General features: G+C 37.3%; 1 protein-coding gene across 9 annotated transcripts in view; it reads right to left on the bottom strand.

Annotated features, from left to right (window-relative positions):
* Positions 1-19,526, bottom strand: part of UTRN (utrophin) — a 364,397-nt gene that overhangs the window by 250,998 nt on the left and 93,873 nt on the right. For all 9 annotated transcript variants that reach the window (XM_038175840.2, XM_038175834.2, XM_038175838.2 and 6 more), the window contains 14 exons: positions 19,325-19,412; positions 16,597-16,832; positions 16,144-16,324; positions 12,831-12,976; positions 10,699-10,908; positions 9,095-9,208; positions 8,162-8,317; positions 7,051-7,221; positions 4,642-4,821; positions 3,867-4,001; positions 3,186-3,335; positions 1,618-1,779; positions 1,125-1,253; positions 477-650 (listed from right to left, as the gene is read on the bottom strand). In XM_038175840.2, coding sequence (XP_038031768.1) covers positions 477-650; positions 1,125-1,253; positions 1,618-1,779; positions 3,186-3,335; positions 3,867-4,001; positions 4,642-4,821; positions 7,051-7,221; positions 8,162-8,317; positions 9,095-9,208; positions 10,699-10,908; positions 12,831-12,976; positions 16,144-16,324; positions 16,597-16,832; positions 19,325-19,412 — 2,232 coding nt within the window. The remainder of the gene's footprint in view (positions 1-476; positions 651-1,124; positions 1,254-1,617; positions 1,780-3,185; positions 3,336-3,866; positions 4,002-4,641; positions 4,822-7,050; positions 7,222-8,161; positions 8,318-9,094; positions 9,209-10,698; positions 10,909-12,830; positions 12,977-16,143; positions 16,325-16,596; positions 16,833-19,324; positions 19,413-19,526) is intronic.

The raw sequence follows: 19,526 nt of genomic DNA, 5'->3' as shown, positions 1-19,526 counted from the left end.
CTCATGATGTTCCATATTTTATTCCATTTTTACTTTTATTTTTATGAAAGTAAATTTTATCCCAGTAGTTTAGCAGTGTTTACTCCATAACATCAACAAATACTGCAAGGCTAACATTGTGGTCTGTACTAGATCTTATGTATAGTATTTAAACAAAACAAATACAAAGAACCAAGCAAAATTGCCCCTGTAGTCATGCCTCTACAACTATCCTGAGCCAGGAAGGGGAGTTTATAAAACTCAGGTACTCCACCACATTTTGTGATCAACAAGCCACTACTTCTACGTCCATATTCTTACTCAAAATAAGTATAGGCTTTTAGTTTTCAATTGTTCTGTTGGTGTTTCATGAAAGGTTATAGCAGTGTTTTCTTCAATCAGGAACTGAAGCTAAGTTTCCTCAGGAGAGGGTTCAGGCTAGAAGAATCACACATTAAAGAACCAATCCCAGTGACTTATGAACACCATATACTTACCATGCAACTGTCCAGATGAGCTTGGATTACATCTGGGTCAGTATCCTTCACATCCAAGACATGAAGTTCTGCTTTTACACCATCTAACACCCGCTCACAATCTAACATACGCTGCTCAAAATTGGCGGGTTTCTGAAAGAGCTGATACTTTGTAGACACTTCACGAAGTTTTCTCTGTTTTAATGAACATTATGTTAAAAGATTGACTTAAATTAACATTTGTATTTTAATAAAATATTTACAGTATCTCACTCTGCAGGTTTTAACCCATCTCTCATGCCACCACATCTCAGTATGCATGTCAACACCATTTGCCAAGCCAAATTCCATCACTTATTTCTAATCTCTATCAGTGGTGCACAAGAGCTATAATTCTCTCTTTCACTTTCAAACCATACATCCTAATAAAATGTGGAGACTTCTTAATTTTCAGTATTTTTTTCTATGATACTTATGGGATTTCAGCTTCTTTATTGAATTCATTTAGTCATCCTTGTGTCCTAATGATAGCATGTAAAAGCATATGCTATTTATCTTAGAGATTTGGTCAAGCATACTAAGCAAATTACAGGCTGACAATAGCAGTGTGTAATTGAACACCACCAGCTCTTCCAATTTAAATTCTGAGTGTGACCCTCATATTTTTACCTGCAGAGCATCCAGCTGAGTTCCACCTCGGGGAGATCTGCATTCAGGTGAAGCAGGAGGAAAAGTGCGAGAGCTTTTCTTGAGCTCCTCTAAGGTAGACTCATGAGCAGCAATCTCAGCCTGAATTTTCTGCCACATCATAAAAACAAGGGAAAAAAATGTTACAAGACATCTAGAGGAGAGGGGAAGAGGAGTTTACTTACCACTTACTAGCTACCAGAAATAAATCTGCTCTGTAAAAGTTAAATGCTATCCAGCATTTATTTTCTTTTAAATTTAAGTATTTAAAATATGGCTCTGGTCACAGCTTGCTAAATTGAAAGCTATTAAGATTGTTGTGCAATACAACTTTCTTAAAGCAGGAAAACAATCCAGATTACAAAAGCTTTCACTTAGTACATCAGCACAGGACTGAAATGAATTACTGCATCTAAGCTGAGCACTATTATCCGAAATTTAAACTGCTTTGTAGTGGAAAGCTACAGCGTAATACCTGGGCCTCCTGGGGCATCTGAAAGGCATCTATCCTATCAGTCAGGTACGACGTCAGCTGTCTGTCCAGTTCTGTTAAGTTTTCTTGCAAGACCTGCAGCATGTGGTCGGTTTCTCGCATGGTCTGAAGCTGCTGTTCCAAGGCGATCTGCCGGCTTACTGCCTGAATGGGACAGAAAGGTAAGACAAGAGTTCATTAAGAATGATATCCGTCTTTCTCAAAACAAGGTGGGGGAGATCACAAAAAATCTATTCTAAAAAATATATTCTATTCTAACAAAAAAGTGTGCTCTGTTATTTATTTATACCAACAACTGACAAACAAATAGTGACATGAAAGGACAGTTCTGCTGCTAGACATAAGACAGTGAAAACAGCCCTCTACTGTCTCCTCAGGAGGAAAGTATGCTGTTAAATTAGACAATTCAAAAATTACCAGTCATTGGGAATCAGGGATTTTGTAACACACTACAGCTTAGTATTGTTTCCTGTGTAAACCTGCACATTTTCTTTCAAGACAATAAATTATGACTTTCTTTTAAAGTGTGAAAACAGAGTTCACATTTCCTTCCCTCCATTGCTCCTCCCTTCAACACAAAAACTTCTAAGTGCATCTGAAACAGCGCTACCTGCAAGGGAGCACAAATTCCCCATTAGCACGCACAAGCCAGCAGACGTGTGCACACATCAACAAACACACTCAGATTTAGCAAGCAGGCAACAGCCCAGTATGTCAGCACTGTAGCTGCAAAAGCTGATAGCTTTCATATGGCAATGAAGTGCTGCAACAGAAAAAACAACAGTGAATGTTCTCTTGCCTGACAGCACGTAACCCCCAGCTGAGGGCAGTGCATTCATGTTGCTCGCTGTAATGAGAATCAACTGAAATTCTCTCTGACTACATTTTGGTATTGACATTCAAAAAAAAAAAAAAAAAAAAAACACAACTCTAGTTCTACAAATCTGGCAAGAAATCTGGCAAGGGTCTGCTTTACCAGGATATAAAACTCAAGTAACAAGTTCATGCGATGTGAAATACTGCTAGCCCTGTTCTACCCAATAAACTTAGAACAGATGAGACAGAACTATGAGAAGAGGAAGGGGACGTAATAGATGGGGAATGGAAAAAATGCTTCCTTTCTGTTCCTTATTTCTGTGTGAAATTCCTAGCCACTTCAAAGAGTGAAAACATCACTATTTATGTTCTTCATTTTTACAGTTACTGAGCAGCACACCGGTATTTATGGCAGTAGTAAGGGAATATTAACCTCAGTTATTGAATTGTCCCTCTTGAGATCAGAAATTATTCTTTGGTCAAAATTATCTGGAAAATGTGGAGGGAGGTGGGTGGAAGGTGGGAATGCAAACGTGCAAACGAAACATGACTGGAACAAGGTGAAAAATGTATCTTGCTCATAGGCCATGATTCCAAATTGAAAGCAGCTGGCATTTTTCCTCTTTTCCTGCACTGCAGTCCTGCAACCATGAATTTAGCTATCTAACAGGAATCACTTCAGCCCACTGAGCTGAAAAACTTGGTCTTCTTGAACCCTGCCCCCAAATTCTTACCAAGTGACTCAATTCTTCATAGCGAGCATTGAATGCCTCCAATTTTTCACTGATGATATCATCAAGAATCCCTCCATCAATCAGTGTCTGCCCAAGCTCCCGAATCTGGGTTCGATTATCAGCTGGATGACGCAGGACTGATTCCAGGGACTGGAAATGAACAGAGAAAGTTTTGAAGATCAAGGCACTGAATATTTCTGTACTTTTAGAAGTGGAAATGTAGCTGCATGCACAGATGTTTGTACACTTCAAATGTCCTGAGAGTGCTCTAAAAGCATTAATTAGTTATGGTTTAATCCATAGTGGCACAAGGAAACTACAGTAGTTGTTTTGTTTTGGATAATTAAACTTCACAGCACTTCTCACCGATTCATCATTATTTCATACTGTAGTACTGGAAGGAATTAATCAATTTACACAGGACAGAAGACAGCATTCAATTTTACCTCTTCATGGTACCAAGTATGGCACAATAGTTACAAACAAGAAAACATCTTTGGGGGAGGGGGAATCTTACAAATACCCATTCCAGACTCAGAGTAGTACGTTCATTTAACATTAAGAATCAGAATATTCTACACAAAATTCAGTACTTTACTGAAGTGTAGTATTCACGTGTTGTTCGTTTTTTTTAATGTGACTATCTGAAAAGTCACTAATCTTATAGAATGACTGCAATACCTCAAGAGCGTCATTGACAACATCCAACTTATCAGACAGATTTTCTGCCATTTGCACCCTTTCTTCCAGAGTGTTTAGCCAAGCTGTTTCTAAATCAAGATATTGAAGCAGCTCAATCCAACAGGACCACACCTCCTAGAAGCAACAAGAAAAACTGCAATTAGCCTAAAATGCCAGGCATAGCCAATGTATACTACGAACAGCTGAAAAATAATATATTTGAAAGATATTCACCTAAAATAGGCAGGTACAACACATTCAACAGTACATTCCAGACAGAAAAATCCACAACTACTGCATATTTCTTTTTACCTTATTGCTAAAACAGGCATAGAAATCTCTAAATTAAGGCTAAAATATCAGATATTGAGATTCTTATAATAATTTAAAAATATAACTAAATTTATCAACTCCTCCTGAAATGTAGGACACACACAGTCTACCTCAAACTATAGCCAACCTGTTCTAATTATCATCATATGTCAACCTCTAACCTCTGAGAAGTTTCCTTTTGTCATTTTGGAAGAGGCAAAGATAGATAACAGAGCTGTGAGATAAGGTTACTTATTTGCACAAGTGTTGATTACAGCACAGATTTTAAAAGCAAGTGCAGGTGGTTTCTCACGGATTCCAGTCTCAGAAAGGCACCAAAGCAAAATGCATTTATATCAAAGTTACTGGATTCAATGACACCATCAGCCATTTTCAGCACCCTTCTCTATTTTTTGTCATCCATCTCAGTTTTGCTTAGTTAGTTGAGAGCTATCACTCTTACCTCCAAAGTGTGGCATTTCCCCCGGATCCGATTACACAGTAGCTGGTAGTTCTCCAGCACAACATTCAGCTCAGTCGCCAGCTCCTGACCGCCAGACGGCACTTTAGCAGCCAACAACTTGATGTTGTCTTTGAGAATCTTCACCCGCACCTCCTTCTGCAACACATCCTCCTTCGCTCTCTGCCCAAAGAAACATATGACACAATTCATTTGCCATGCATTCAGCTATTCATCATTCAAACCATAGATCAGCAGTTTGACTTTGTAAGTGTAGTTACTGAAGTAGCTTCGAGTCTGAGCGCAGCAAAATATGGCGTTAACTTACAAAGAATTCAAATGACATCAGTGAGCATCAAAAATCCAATTTAATTAAATATATTTACCATTTGCAGTTTGTTCGTTAAAAAATCCATGACTCAAAACCAAAAAAAAATCAGTGTTATTTCTACTTTAGCATCCAGATACAAAGAAAAGAGAACTGCACAAAGTTAAATAAATAAATAAATAAATAAATAGGAGGTTTGGCGAGCACAAACACAAATTTATCGGGGAGAAAAAAGAAGGGTGAATTTACAGAAATTGTGAGACTCATAACTCAGTAACTGTCTCCAAAGTTATCCAGGAAAGAAGCTGTAATTACCCAAGATATGAAACTAAAAAGTTAGGACCTCTCCCACAGGTGTTGGGTGGGCTGGAGGGACATTAAAAAGGACCAAGGAGAAGAATTTCTTCAACTTAGCGGCATTCAGAAGAGCTTGGTAAAAAACATACAGGATAAGCACAACACAACTCTCAGCACATAGACCTACAGAGAACGTATTATTGGTTGTTGAATTTTGCCCTAATCAGACTTTAGGAAGTAGGACGGCTGGAAGACAGATAGGAGACAGACTTGGACTGGTCTGCATGGAGACAACCTGAAGGAAGCAGAAACAGAGATTGTCTTTCATCTCCTTTTCAGGTTTCAAGGACACTTTCATGAAGCTGATATGTAAGGCACTGAATTTTATAGTAGAATTTAGCACATGACAGCATTCTGGTTGGGCATGCTGTTCCAGATGTGTAAATGTAAATCAATCCCAAAAAAAAATCCAGTTAATGAAAAGGTAAAGGATAGAAACCTGGGGAACATACTACTTTATGAGAGGATTATCAAAACCAACCTACCCTCATCTAAAATTTACTCTTTCAAATTAGAGAGTTTCACTCTTCATTCAAATGAGAGCAGAATTAAGCAAGCTGAAGTGTTTTTCAAGACCTTATGCAAGAAAATGCTCCTGGTCATATATACAGAGAACACTCTTTCCCAATACTAGAGGCAGTCCCAGCAAAATATTCTTAATGCAAATACAAGATGATATGCAAACGTTAAAGCAGGCTTACAGACTCACTGACATACCTGCCAAATTAAAAAGCACAGAATACAATCTGGATTTGACAGAGGTAACTGCTAAAAGCCTCTCTTAATCAAAAGAGGGTTCTTTCTTTTTCTTGTCATGTGTTTAGCAGGCTGTCAGACTATGAAATCTCAAATGGCTTCAAAGGACATGAATATATTAAAACACTTGTTAAAAAACTGCTTCAGAAAGCCCCTTCAAAAAGAACAATTCAGAACTTCAAGTAGATTTGTCAAAGCACTTGTAAAGAGGGTAAAAAAAATCCTTTATTTTATACTCTACTGCGTAACACTGTAGTGAATACTCAAAATATTTGTCAAGACATGCCTGAATTCTCATTAAATTGTTTAAAAACAGAGAGAATTGTTGTTTACTCTGTACATACATCCAAGAAAATTACCTATTCAACTGGTAATTTATATTGAAACAAAAATAACTCCTCCTTCCCCATTTTTTTTTTTTTTTGGCCATGGTCTCAAAATTACCAAGAAGCAAGGACAAGCTTTTTTTGTTTGCAACAGATGATGAACACAAGATAACCTTCACAACAAAACTGTTTTAAATTGTTTTTCTAAATATGGAGCGACTATATCATAGGACAAGAAACTGGAGCCCAACAGCTGGAATCAGAAGAATATGTTTTTCCAACTGCTAATTTAGGCAGATAGAATAGCACATTTTCTTTCTTTCTCAAGTTTCTTCTCCTGTAATAAGGTTCCATATTCTTGGGGTTAAATGTGCTATACATAGCAAGCCTGGCTTAGCAGGCTCTGCATGCCACTATTCATTATGAAATCCCTATGCCTTGTAGCCAAATAGAACATCTGCTTTTATAGTTTGTGCTTTAAAACAAAAAAAAATCCATGAAGCAAAACTGAAAAACACCACTAATCTTGCTGTGACCTGAGCTCCTTTCCATACAGATAATAATTCCACAAAAGGTCAGCCCCTAGAAATCATTAAGTTTTGTTTCCTTTTAATCAGGTCTCTATAATGACCTGGTATTCCTGACCTTCATTTCCTCCACTGCATTCTCTAGCTCTTCAGGGGACTTGTATTCAAAATCTTTCTCCAAATATTCTTCTTCAGCTTGGGTCATCCATTCCTGCATCTCTGCCAAATCCTTCTTCAGATTTACAGCTTTTTCCTGACTTTCAGACAGGCGATTTTTCTGACTAATGATCTAGAATCCAAGGTGAAAAAAGAAACAGCAGTTTAGGTACTTTATATATATCCTTTTCTACATGAAAAACTATGTGTCTTTGTTAAAACATTTCTATCAAAACATTTTTCAAGCCTTTTTAATTAGCAAAAAGAATTCAAATTTTATACACACATACACATTAATGAACCATTTTCATCAGATCAATAAAATCTAGAGGTGAAGGAAGGAGAAAACGTTTGTTTTCTCGTCATATGTAAACAGGTCACAATCCTTAAAAAAAAGTCATATTTTGAAGGGGACTAGGGGGAGCACTCCTCTGCTCACAGATATCATATAGTTAGATACATCTTTATACAGAGCACTTAAATTCCTCCAGGCCTTGCTTTTTTCCCCACAGCTGAGCCGATCTGGATCAAGGTTCATCAACAGCAAGGTTCTTCTCGCCAGGCATTGCAACTAAAGAAAAATGTTTCTGTAGACAGCAGAAACCTTCCACCCAAAAGAAACACCCACATACTCCAGACTGAAGCAGTGGTCTATTTATAGCTATTTATTTTTCAAAGCTGCTTGGAAAGAGGCTGAAATTACTCAGGTTCAGAATAATATTCCAGATTTCAGGGACAAGAGAAGGTCAGGCTTTTTTTTTTTCCCTGAAAAGGGATAAAGCAACATGAGAGAAAGTAAACAACTTCATTTTTATCTACAAGCTACTAAACTGCAAGCAGCACATGAACTGAGAAGTACACATATTCAAACAAAATTACTGTTGCACAGGTATCCCCTAACACATTTGCACTTGTGAAGGATTAACTGGGACAAGATGGATTTCAGCTACTTTGACAGTAGAACAAGTAAAACATATTCATCCAACCATTTCACTGCTTCACCTCTTCACCATCCTAAACTGAAAAACCAGCTGCATTAACAAGTAAGCACTAGCAACATCTGGAGAACTCACCTGTTTGCTCAGTTTTTCCCATTGTGTCTGGCAGTCTACTAGCCTAGATTTTGCCCAAGTATTTATGCCTGCAATAGGCTGACTTCTTAAAGTAGACTCTACTTCCTTCATCTCTTTCAGTGATGGTTCAATCTTCTCCATTTCATTAACAAACGCCTGAGCACACAAAGTGAATTTATAGAATATCAATAATTTTGCAATTTTCATTATTTTATAAAAACTTTAATAAAAAAGCAGAGTGATGCTATGTTCAATGCCAGCCTGTTTAGAACAGTCCTTCAGTGGTCCAAAAGATCAGAGCTGTGCAACTAAAAACAAAATACAGCTTGCTGCACATGGTGCAAACATTCTTACATGCTAGATGTCAACAATGGAACAATTCAAGTTTGAAGACAATGTGCATTAAATACCCTGATGTTTCTAGAATACCTCAGACTCATCTTCCTCCCCAGGAAACAAACATTTGAGTGTACACTGCAGCCACTTACTGTTGGATGACATTCTATCATTCATTATGTGGCACTAGCTAGGAAGGAATCTTACTTATAAGGCACACGCAACTCTTAAACCATGGGAGTTTCATCATCTGACATATTTGCTTTTTACTTTTAATGCCCTTGAAAGTTTAATGCAGAAAGCACTTTTTACTCATAGATTCAATTCCCATATCATAAAATTAGGAAAAGTATAATAAATAGCTTTTACAGAAGAGCTAGTGTCAACTTGAAGATGAGTATTTGTAAATATAGTGAAGGCTCTGAAAAGTACAAATGGCTATAGCTATACAATGAGGAACTAATTAAAATGTGCCCTGTAAAGCCTGGCAGGCTTTACTGAATATACCATGGACAATATAATAACAGTAGAAAAACAATAATGAAGAGATGATAATGATATTTATTTCAAAAGATTCCTTAGAAAAACAAAACTCACCGTGTACTGGTCAAGCTGTCTTTGAAGTCCTTCACTATCTCCTTGAGCAGTTTTTTCTGTTAGTAAGAAGTCTTTCACACTATCCATCCACTTCTGAATGACTTTTGCATTGGCCTAAACCAAATATAGTAACAAAGAGTTGATAATGCTGTCATGAAGAGTGTACAGCTGTTGCATTTCAACGAATTCACATGAGGGACCTGTCTGAAGGCTGGAAATTACATTTTCCTCATAATATTAACCATATACAACCACCTTCACACCGTTTGAGAGGCATGTTGTACTCCAAGGAGGAGATATGACCCTATAGATGTATACGTGAGGAGAACAGGAGTGAGTAATGCTAAATAAATTGGACAGGTAGAGGCTATGCAGGCAAAGGCTTGCAGAGAAACGCAGTCATAAAATAAAGAACTACACAGGATTAGACTAACTAAAACATCTAGCTGCTTGGGTCCAATAGCAGCTACTGTGCTCAGTACAGCAATACACAGAAATAAATTAATAAATACAGAATTGCACAGTCATCAACCTAAAATTCACCAGCTGCCTTAAATCCCAGGGTAAAACAGGCAGGGAGGGGGACAGGAGGTTTGCCATCTCCTTTCTACACAATTGTGGTTGTTCCCTATGACCTTTACAAACCAAAACAAGCACCACACATTAGAAATGGGAGAAAGACTTTTGTCCTGATTCAATTGGGTTATATGCTTTACATTTTTAGTAACATAGTTGAATTTTTTTTAATCAACAGTTTTGGACTACTTGGTTGGGTTTTTTAATAGATGGTATCTTGTTATTTTGAAATGATGGCCACAACAGAGCACTTTTATTTCAGAAGCCAAGTCAAAGTTCATGTCACCAAGGAAGACAGCACGTATTTTTCTTTAAAACCTTGCAGTAAGAGTTCTTTCAATATCAACACATTACACATTGCTTTTCAAAGAAAAAAAAGTCATTGCTAATGAAAACCCATTAGACTAAAATCAAGTTTATTTTTAGGCCAACGCTACTATTAGAGGTCAAATTCATGACATTTTATTCATTCCTTTTCCTTTTGAGGGGGAATCTCCTGCAGCAGATTAGCCTGAAAATTATTTTCCAACAGAGTCATCAGGAGGCTCTAACAAACCATAGCTTAAAAATTATATATATACACACACACACACTTATACATATACATATTTATAAAGGATGTCATTTGACAAGGCATTTTACCATATACCTCATTTAGCTTGCTTACAGAAAGCTGCTTACAATTCAGCTAAACTGAATTAAACGGGATTACTCACAAAGTTAGACACATTTAAATAACTTGCTGAATCACAAGCCAAGTATACAGAAGTTTAATGAAGTAAATGCTCTTGCACTGCACAGGCAAATAATTACCAATGGTCAAACACCCAGCATAGGCTGTGGATGTAAAAGGGTAAATGTAGTTCTACCCCCCCTGCCATGGCCAGGGATTACATGCACTAGATCAGGTTGCCCAGCGCCCTGGATCACCTGGATGCAGGAACATAAAGAAAGAAAGAGCTCTAAAAAAAAAAAAAAAAAAAAAAAAAGAGTCATGCAACAACAACAACAAAATCCTTTTGTTTTACCTCAAATATTCTCAACTTGGATGTAATTTCTTCCAGTAGTTTAACATCTTTTGAAGTCTTGAGCTTTAACTTGTCCCAGTGTCCTTGCACATGCCTGAACTCTTGTGTATATACCTTGGTTATATCAGAAGCCTGTTTCTCCAAAGCTTTTGTTTCTTCAGCAAGTCTATCTACCCTGGGCTTCTGGGATTCCAGTGTCTCACAAACAGCCTATAAGGAAGGGAAAAAAGATAGGTTGATAAGTTTGCTCGCAGTATCAAACATACAACATTCACATACGCGTGCAAGTACAAAGGTTTCATTGCACAGAGTATAGATACAGTAAAGGGATGAATTACAGTTACTGAAGTTATTGGAGCAGAAGTGTCCAAACAACACTTTAAGCAGAAAAACCTTCAGCTGCTCTGCTGGAGCAGTAGCAGAGACTAGAGAATGGCCTCTAAGGCCTGGCCATATAGCTGAATACACCCAGGCACCTCCACCCCTGCTGTGCTGTGCAGTACCGGCACTCAGCTTGGCAAAGCAATGGCTACACTACACTGCAGTCACAAAAGAAACTACAATTTAGACACACCAGGAGCTCCGTTTTTTCACTCCCTCCAGCTATATGGGGGTGAGGGGCAGAGTGCCACACACACACAGCAATGAATGTGTGCTTCCAGTTACATAAATAAAATTATTTTAACACCTAGCTGAAATAAAAACTCTGGATACTTTTGTTTTGACAGCTACTCTTCCAGCTGGAATAGGAGGATACAATCTAAATATATTCACTAAGGTATTTCAGATGCAACGAGTCACACAAGCTGAAATAGTTATTTTACCAATATTAAGGAAAAGAAGCTGAAGGTGTAATGCAAGACGTGAAAAAATGCTGCTGCTTCATTTAATTGGGCATTTTGGTTGTTTAAAAATACTTAAAATTTAAGAGAGACATTTGGAATTGAGACATTAAATCATTACTTATTTCATGAACTTTGTGAGTATATACAGTTAACATGTACATGTGGGATGTGTGGGCATATATTTTACTGGATTGTACTGAGGAAGAAACCTTTTTTGGTATGCTTATGTTCTCAATTTTACTTCTTATTTACAGGAAAGAAACAGGATAAAATGTACCATTTCTTCTAAAATGATAGGTAGTGAAGAGGCAATGAGACTGGGAGCTGGGATTTGTGTGATTTGATCTTCCACCACACTGCTTAAAGCTCCCACACTGACATGGTATGTCCTTTCTGGTTAATTAGTCTCTGAAGAAAATGGGGAGAAGGGATCCAGAAAGGAAAAGACAAACCTCCAAAGACTAAAAGCCACTGCAATTCAGTCAGTGTACTAACCAAAAAAAAAAAATCTCTGCCAGCTTTAAACAATAGAGAAATACCATCAAAAGAGAAAACCAAAGCACATGGAACTTTTTTTAATCAGCCAGACAGAGAAGGATGGAAAGACAAAGCCTTCCCCACACCCAGCAACTGGAATTCAAGAGATCCTCCAGAATCATCTGCAGCCCTCTTGTGTTGCCACACAGGAGAAAGAAAAAAAAAAAAAAAAATTTCTGAATTCAGCCTTATTCTACAAAAGCACTAGGAGGTAGGGGAGGGAGCAGGGATCTATTTGTTTCTCCCTCCCCCCACTCCAGACCATCTACTTATAAAACAACTGTCATCCACAGATTTTCACCTACTTTATATGTTCACAATAGGAATCAAAATTCCACTTCTACTAGGCTAAATTTGTGCATCATTTAATTACCTTTATTGCTCACAAGCAATTTCCCTTTGAAAGACAATCTGGAGGCCACAGGAGTACAGTTACCCTCTCCTGACACCCCAGCAGGATGAAACGGGATGAAGTTGTTATCGTGGTGAACTTCAGAGGCAGTTTCACCACAAAGGCATCCATCCCACCCCACACTGGGGCAAGGCTACAGGCAGCACTTGCAGGAGAGGCACTGCATGGCACAGACATGCAGAGGCTGCTTCCAGGTACTGTTCCATGGCAGACTTCCCACTGAGTAATATTTTCATGACCTCACTGAAAAGTCTCCCTCGCAGAAAAGGGACAGAGAGCAGAGGATGACAGTGGCAAAACAAGCAACTTCCTTGCTTCAGTGTGAAGGTAAGGATTACCTTTGTCTGCTGTAAGGCTTTCTCAACCTTACTAGGGTCGCTCAGCCCACCAGCGATGGCCTGCTGCTTGCACTCCACCTCACTCAGCACATCCTTCAGCCTCTGCAGAGAGTCCACGTAGTCCTGGCTAGGCTGGCTTTCTGTCTCTGGTATTGTTAAAGAGAGTAATTAAACCAAATACAAGGCAAGAACATAGACACTGGACCCAAATCATTAGACTTGTGAAGTAGCACAATTAAAGAAAAAAAATAATGAAGAAATCATGTCAGATATACTTGCACATTGAATCCTTCTGAGATACCCTAACTCTTCTGCTAATATCAACATTTTTTCCTTTAAGAAAAAATATTTTTTTTATATAAAGCTCAATCCCATTTTATCTAATTAAGTACCTAAATCACTTGAAGGGGAGGAAATCAATAGTACTTGGGCTTTTGCACACTTAAATCCCCTCAACTTAATATTTTTCATACTAATAATTTTTAATTGATATCTACTATTTTATACAAATACAGGTATTTACTATATGTTGCATATAAAGTATAGTGCCAGTAACAACCATATATTAAAGTTACATACACATGCTACATATAGTAATTACATATATAAAGTAATATTTTATATAAATATACACAAAAAAGTATTATTTTAGTAGTAGGTTTATGTATATAAATGGTATGTATATATGTGTGTGTGTGTGTATATATATATTTATATATATATATCAATGTATACATACACACAAATACAAAAATAGTAACTTTCAGCGTATTTCCAGAATAGATGCACTATCTGGGAACACTGAAAAGAGAATTAAAGTTTAGACAGAGCATCTGCTTGCAGTCTTTGTTTGCGCCTCTGATTTCAATCAGACCTGTCCTATGTGGAATCCCACGCAGGAGGCAGCACATAATACTGGAATTTCAGAATGAAAACCTCAATTTTCAAAAACTGCAACAAACATGGGTTTAGTTGTAAAAACAGTACTACGGTATGCACATTCTCTGGCCATGGATTCCTAAGCAATTTCATCACTGACACAAGTGAAAATTAAGTTAAGCCTTGTTCTGACTCACCAGGTAGCTTTTCAACAGCTTGCTGTCAGAACTGTCATGCCATTTATAACTAAGAAATGAGTCAACATTTCTAGAGAGAATCACAGTTATCTAACTTGCTCTGCTCAAAAACCCAGTATCAATTTAAAGGGAAAATAAGAAGAGTTTGCTATAAAGCAAATAGGAGCACTGTCACTAAAATACAGCAAATCCTGAAGGAGAAAAAAAAAAAAAAGTAGTTAATAGTAAAAATAGCCTCCCATAAATAAAAAAATAAGTCATAATTCCCATCAAAAATGCCGTAGAAATGGTACTGTGTACCACCCAATCAGGGAGTTTTCAGAGGCTCAAAGAACAGCAATGAAAGGAGTTGGACTTACTGACATTAGGACAGTCTGCCAAGTTCACAAATGCTTGACTGCTATCACTAGCTGTTTCTCCCCATTACACGGTTCTGGAAATTCTTTCAACTTGAAGCAATTCAAACTATGTTGTAAATAAACAAAAACCTGAAACCCTAAACTTGCATTTCCCTTGGCTTTTAAGTACAGGCAATCCGCAGAGAAACGATGATTAAAAGAAAATACACAAATGCAAGTTTAACACACCAAGATACATAAAATGTTTTTACTGAGTAATAACTGGTTCAGATATACTAATGATGCCTCAAGTGATGTGTAATGTGAAAAAGAGTATTTAGTCACATCACGTAATAATTTTATTGGTACTGTATATGAACCAACTCATAACAATCATAAAATAATTATTCTTCACAGTAAGAATGAAGGTATATGCTGTAATTTGAGTATAGCAGACGTTACTCATACAGTTTTCTGCACTGATATAACTGAAGTATTCATGCTGTACTGAAGCTCACTGTTATAGATGACCTAGTAATTTAGTAATTGAGTCTATTTTTACTCCACACAGAATGAAGTGTTAATGCTCTTCCATCTGGGGCCATTAGCAAAATGCTTCCTCCAATTTCTGAGAAACAAATTTCAAAAAAAACACTCCTTATAGTTTTGTGTTCTTTGTATTCACCTGTAAAATATTAAAAGAGATATGTACTTTGTGCACTATATTTAAAATCCTTTCAGAGTCAGAATGACTGGTTTGAATGTTCATATAATGACATTTTTGATGCAACAAAAACACAAGCAGGATGTGCCTGAAAAGTAAGTCAAATAACTTCAAAGATGAAAGTTCCAAGAGGAATTATGTACAGCTAACATGTTCAACTAAGCTGTGAAAAAATAATAAATTCCATACGTACATTTCAATTTTAATCTTAATCTTCCGTTTTCCATTTCTAGTATTATTATTTATTTCTGTTACTGGCAGACCCGCACAACTTTTAAAACTGTATCATTCACCTTAAGTATGTTTTTGCTAACCCATTAAACGTGGTTTCAGGAATGCTGCATTATTTATGTATTTAAGTACATTTGAAAATAATTATTTTACCAAACAATTATCCAAAAGAAAATGGTTTCCTAAACTATTAATCCCTGTTTTTTAATTTGTAAACACTGGAAAAAAAAAATCACAAACACAGCTATTTTTCCCTGTTTGGACCACTGCTGATTAGCATCAGTTCTGACCTTTCTGTCTTCATGGAACAGAAACCACCAACAAGACAACAAGGAATAGTGCCATAAGGAAGCAGATTCAGATTTGCAACTTTTTTTTCCCCCATTACAAATTTTGTTCCGGGGGAATCCAAGTTCAAAACTGGGAAGAAAAACTTTAGAGAAAAATACATAGTGTGTGAAATACTCTTTCACTGATCAGTATAAAAATATTCCTTCCCTCTAATTTCCTTGTACTACTCTTTTTAGTATTCTTTTACAACTTCATTTTCAGCTGCATTTGGAAATGTCTAATATTAAACCTTTGACAATATATCACCATTAACTAGTGGAAACTAAATGATCCTAATACTCTTTCAAAAAGCATCACCACATCCTGTGGCTGAAAGGGAAAAGTAAGATATAAAAAAACTCAAGGAAGGTACTGTCTTGCATAAATAGCTATAAACTCTGAACAATACTTTCAGGGTGACTGCATTAATTCCCAAGTCTCATTAAAGACCAATATGCGGCAGCTCTGCTGTGTAAAGGCTCTGAAAGCATCAGACTGTTTATCAAGACATCAAAAAAACTATTATTCAAGGGAAAAAGAAAGGGAAAAAAAAAAGAAAAAAAGAAAAAAGAAACAGAAAAGAATCAGCAGGACCTATTTAAAAGAGCATTTACCTTTCTTCAGCTGCTGGTGACGTTCCTCTAGTTTCTGGCGAGTCAACTTGAAGTGATCAAGAAAACCATTCAAGCTCTCCTTAATGAAGTTCGGAGGCATGGGCTGAGAGGTGAGCACCTTGCAGGTGGCTTTCAGGTGTTCCAGCCGTGGACTCAGGCTTACAAGGTGAGTTAACTCCCGCTGTGAGAGATTGAAAACAGAATCAAGTCATACCTTGTTAACACAAGGGTTTTAGTAAGCTCCTGCAAAAACTGCTCTACATTACTGGGGCAACGATGTAAAGTACTCCTGTGACACAGGTACCAAAATCTTCCAGTCAAATATGGTGCCCTGAAGGCTCTTGGGAAATTTGAGTTACCTTATTAATCAATAAGGCTAATCTCCTCTGGGGTATCCTGTGCTCCTGCTCCTACCAGCTTCCAATCAACAGTAACAAGTTTTGCCAGACTTACCTGACACAAATCTTTCAGGACTGATGATGGCTGGGATGCTGAAGAAGCATGATTTTTAAGCCAGCCATCCTTTTCAACTACAGTCTTCTCAAGTTCATTCATTTCCTTAAAATAAGCATTTATATCTTCCTGGTATTTTATCTTTCTGGCCAGTTCTTCCAGATGTTGTACCACCTCTTTCCACCCCGACAATATTTTCTCCATCACATTTTTTAAATCCGCTGCAGGAAGTCCCTCTAAACAGATAATATAAATTATTGTTACATTAACTGTGACACATTTTGATTAACAAAGTTTTAACCATGCTTCTCTTCAGACACAGGTACATGGTTGCACTAACACACTAACATGCAAAATGCTTTGCTTCCAAGTCAACCATCCTTAAAACTGTATTTACTACTAGCAGTGGTTTGGCTTTTTATCTCCATATTAGTGATTAAAATGAAAAATGAAATGTTCCACTTTGTCGTCTCTTTTGACAACTGTGTAGTTTTTAACAATGTACTGACTCTCAACAATCATGACTCTCTTCATCATGATTTGTGTCTAAATGTTCATGGAAGATTTAAATATTTTTTTATTTTTTCCCCCTCTCTAGAGAGGAAAATGGAAGCTGCAACTTGGAAAGCAGTGGTAAATTCATTGAAAAAGTAAATGGAAATCCAGCATTGTCTGCCTGGGAGAGAGAGGAACAGTGTCTGACAATGTCACGTTGCACGCAGACATGATTAATAACTAGGTAACACGAATAGCTACAAAAGCAGCATGACAAAACACAAGGTTATTTCCCATTCAATGACTACCCCAAGCACTTGCTACACCATCTTTCAGGTGAATCAATTCACTAAGTGAGGACGCAGCACCCTAAGTGTAGTCTTCCCACCCACATGCACTCCCTGTTCCATTTCCTCGAGTGCCAAAAGTAACTGGCAAATTTGCTGATATGTGGAAAAAAAAATTCAGTGTAGTGTGTGTTCAACAATGCATTCTCGCCACTGCAAGTTTCTGATACAGATCCTGTTTCAAGGTACCACTTCTTTTTATAAGGCTTATTTGGGTCATGTGAACTTACCAGTTCTATCAGTTAGACTGGAGCGTAAGCAAGAGATTCATATGGAAGGGTCCATTTTCTGTACTGCTATAGTTTATACTGCATAGTTTAATACTGGAGCCCAGTATTTTGTTCTGGGGCAGCCAGCCAGCTTCTACATGTGCACTTGAAGGCTCTGCTGCATAGATCCTCCCCTGTGCTTCACACACTGGTCATACACACAGAAGCACAGCAGCTGCAGCCAGCCGTGTAACAGGAGCATGCATGCAGTGATGGGTCACGGCACTACGGCAGGGCCTGAGCATGCCAAAAAGGGAGGAATACACATGTAGGCCTCTACTGGGCATTATTCCACACATTCACAGCTGAGCTTGGTTTTGGAGAGAAGGGCTCTCATTCTGAGTTGAACAAAACATACTAGCAGACCCTAGCAAAGCGGGGGCTGTACATTGGTTACCGATGCCTTATTTTCTATAGATTCCTAACTTTGATAACACACGCCAATTTTTCAACTATGTATTTCTCACTATGATCAACAGATACTTGTTATATAACCAGGATTGATAGATCAAGCTGGGGGATAGATACAGCTGAGGGAGCAAAAGGAGAAAAAAAAAAAAAAAAAAGAAAGAAAAGAAAAAGGGGTGGACAGGTGGGAAGATCCCTGACAAGGTCTGAAGACTAGGAACAGTCACAAGTTTTTAATAACCCAAGCTCCAGGTCAAATCAGTGGCTTTGAGAGCAACCTTTAGAGCAAGAGCAACCCCTGTAAAAGAATTCCACCTGTATTAAACAAGGAGGAAAGGACTCAAAATGCTTAGCAGATTGCAGCATCCTAGCACAGGGACTGGCTGGAAAAAAAGTGTGGTAGTTGGAAACTCCAATGGAAATCAGAATGCAAGACACCTTCCTTGCACCTGTCTGAATGCTACCAGCTACAGGAAGTTCACCAGAAATCAAATGCATGGCAGATCTAAAAGGCTATGTTTCTAGATGATCTGAACATCTCTTTTGTGAAGAAAGTCACTTTTTGCTGGTGATTTTTTGTCATACTATGAAACAAAGTTTTGGCAAGGCTTAAAGATTCAGCTTTCACTGATGTTTCCAGGGACAAGTGTTTTAATTGACAATCAATCATTTTCTCAAGCATGTAGGCTTCTCTCTTGCCTTTGAACCATAAATTGTGACTATCGTCAAAACATCCTGACAGTTTTCACAAAAAAAATAGCAAAAACTATGAATAAGATATATAAACACATTCACTCAAATTTAATTTTGGTTCAAGATTTCCCCCTCAAGGTTGTTACATTTTAAAATCTTACACTTATTTTTTTCCACATGATTTAAAATAAAAAGTCCTTTCCCCAAAAGCATATGACTGCAACTTTAAGAAATTATTTCTATTTAATAAAGATAACCCTTACAAAGTTGCCAACAAACACACATACATTAAAAAATCATTTTGCTTTTCTATAAGCTTCACTAGTAATTTATGTGTTTTGTTTCTATTTAGAGTAACAATGATGAATGTCATGTCTCTGAAGGAAAGAAAGTGGAAGGAGAGAGAAGGAATAACTGCAGTGCTTAACTGGAGATAATAAACATATACATCAGTACTATTTCTCAGCAATTTGTCTGATTAAATCACAAAACAGAAAAACATTTCAAGTCTCTTACCTTTTCCCGTTTGATCCAAAAGAACATGTCCACTTCGTTTGAGTTCATCTAACTTTTGGCTTTTTTCAGCCCTTTCTTTTTCTATCACCTACAAATTGAATCCCAAAAGAATATTTTCAGAGTGTCATTTTTCTTGACTTTTTCTTTAAAAAAATAAATAAACACAGGAAATGAAGTTAGATCTCACAAGCAGCAAGTATAC

The sequence above is a fragment of the Anas platyrhynchos genome, chromosome 3 (genome assembly GCF_047663525.1).
Source record: "Anas platyrhynchos isolate ZD024472 breed Pekin duck chromosome 3, IASCAAS_PekinDuck_T2T, whole genome shotgun sequence".
In the NCBI taxonomy this organism is placed as follows: Eukaryota; Metazoa; Chordata; class Aves; order Anseriformes; family Anatidae; genus Anas; species Anas platyrhynchos.
This window is presented reverse-complemented; position numbering and strand designations above follow the sequence as displayed.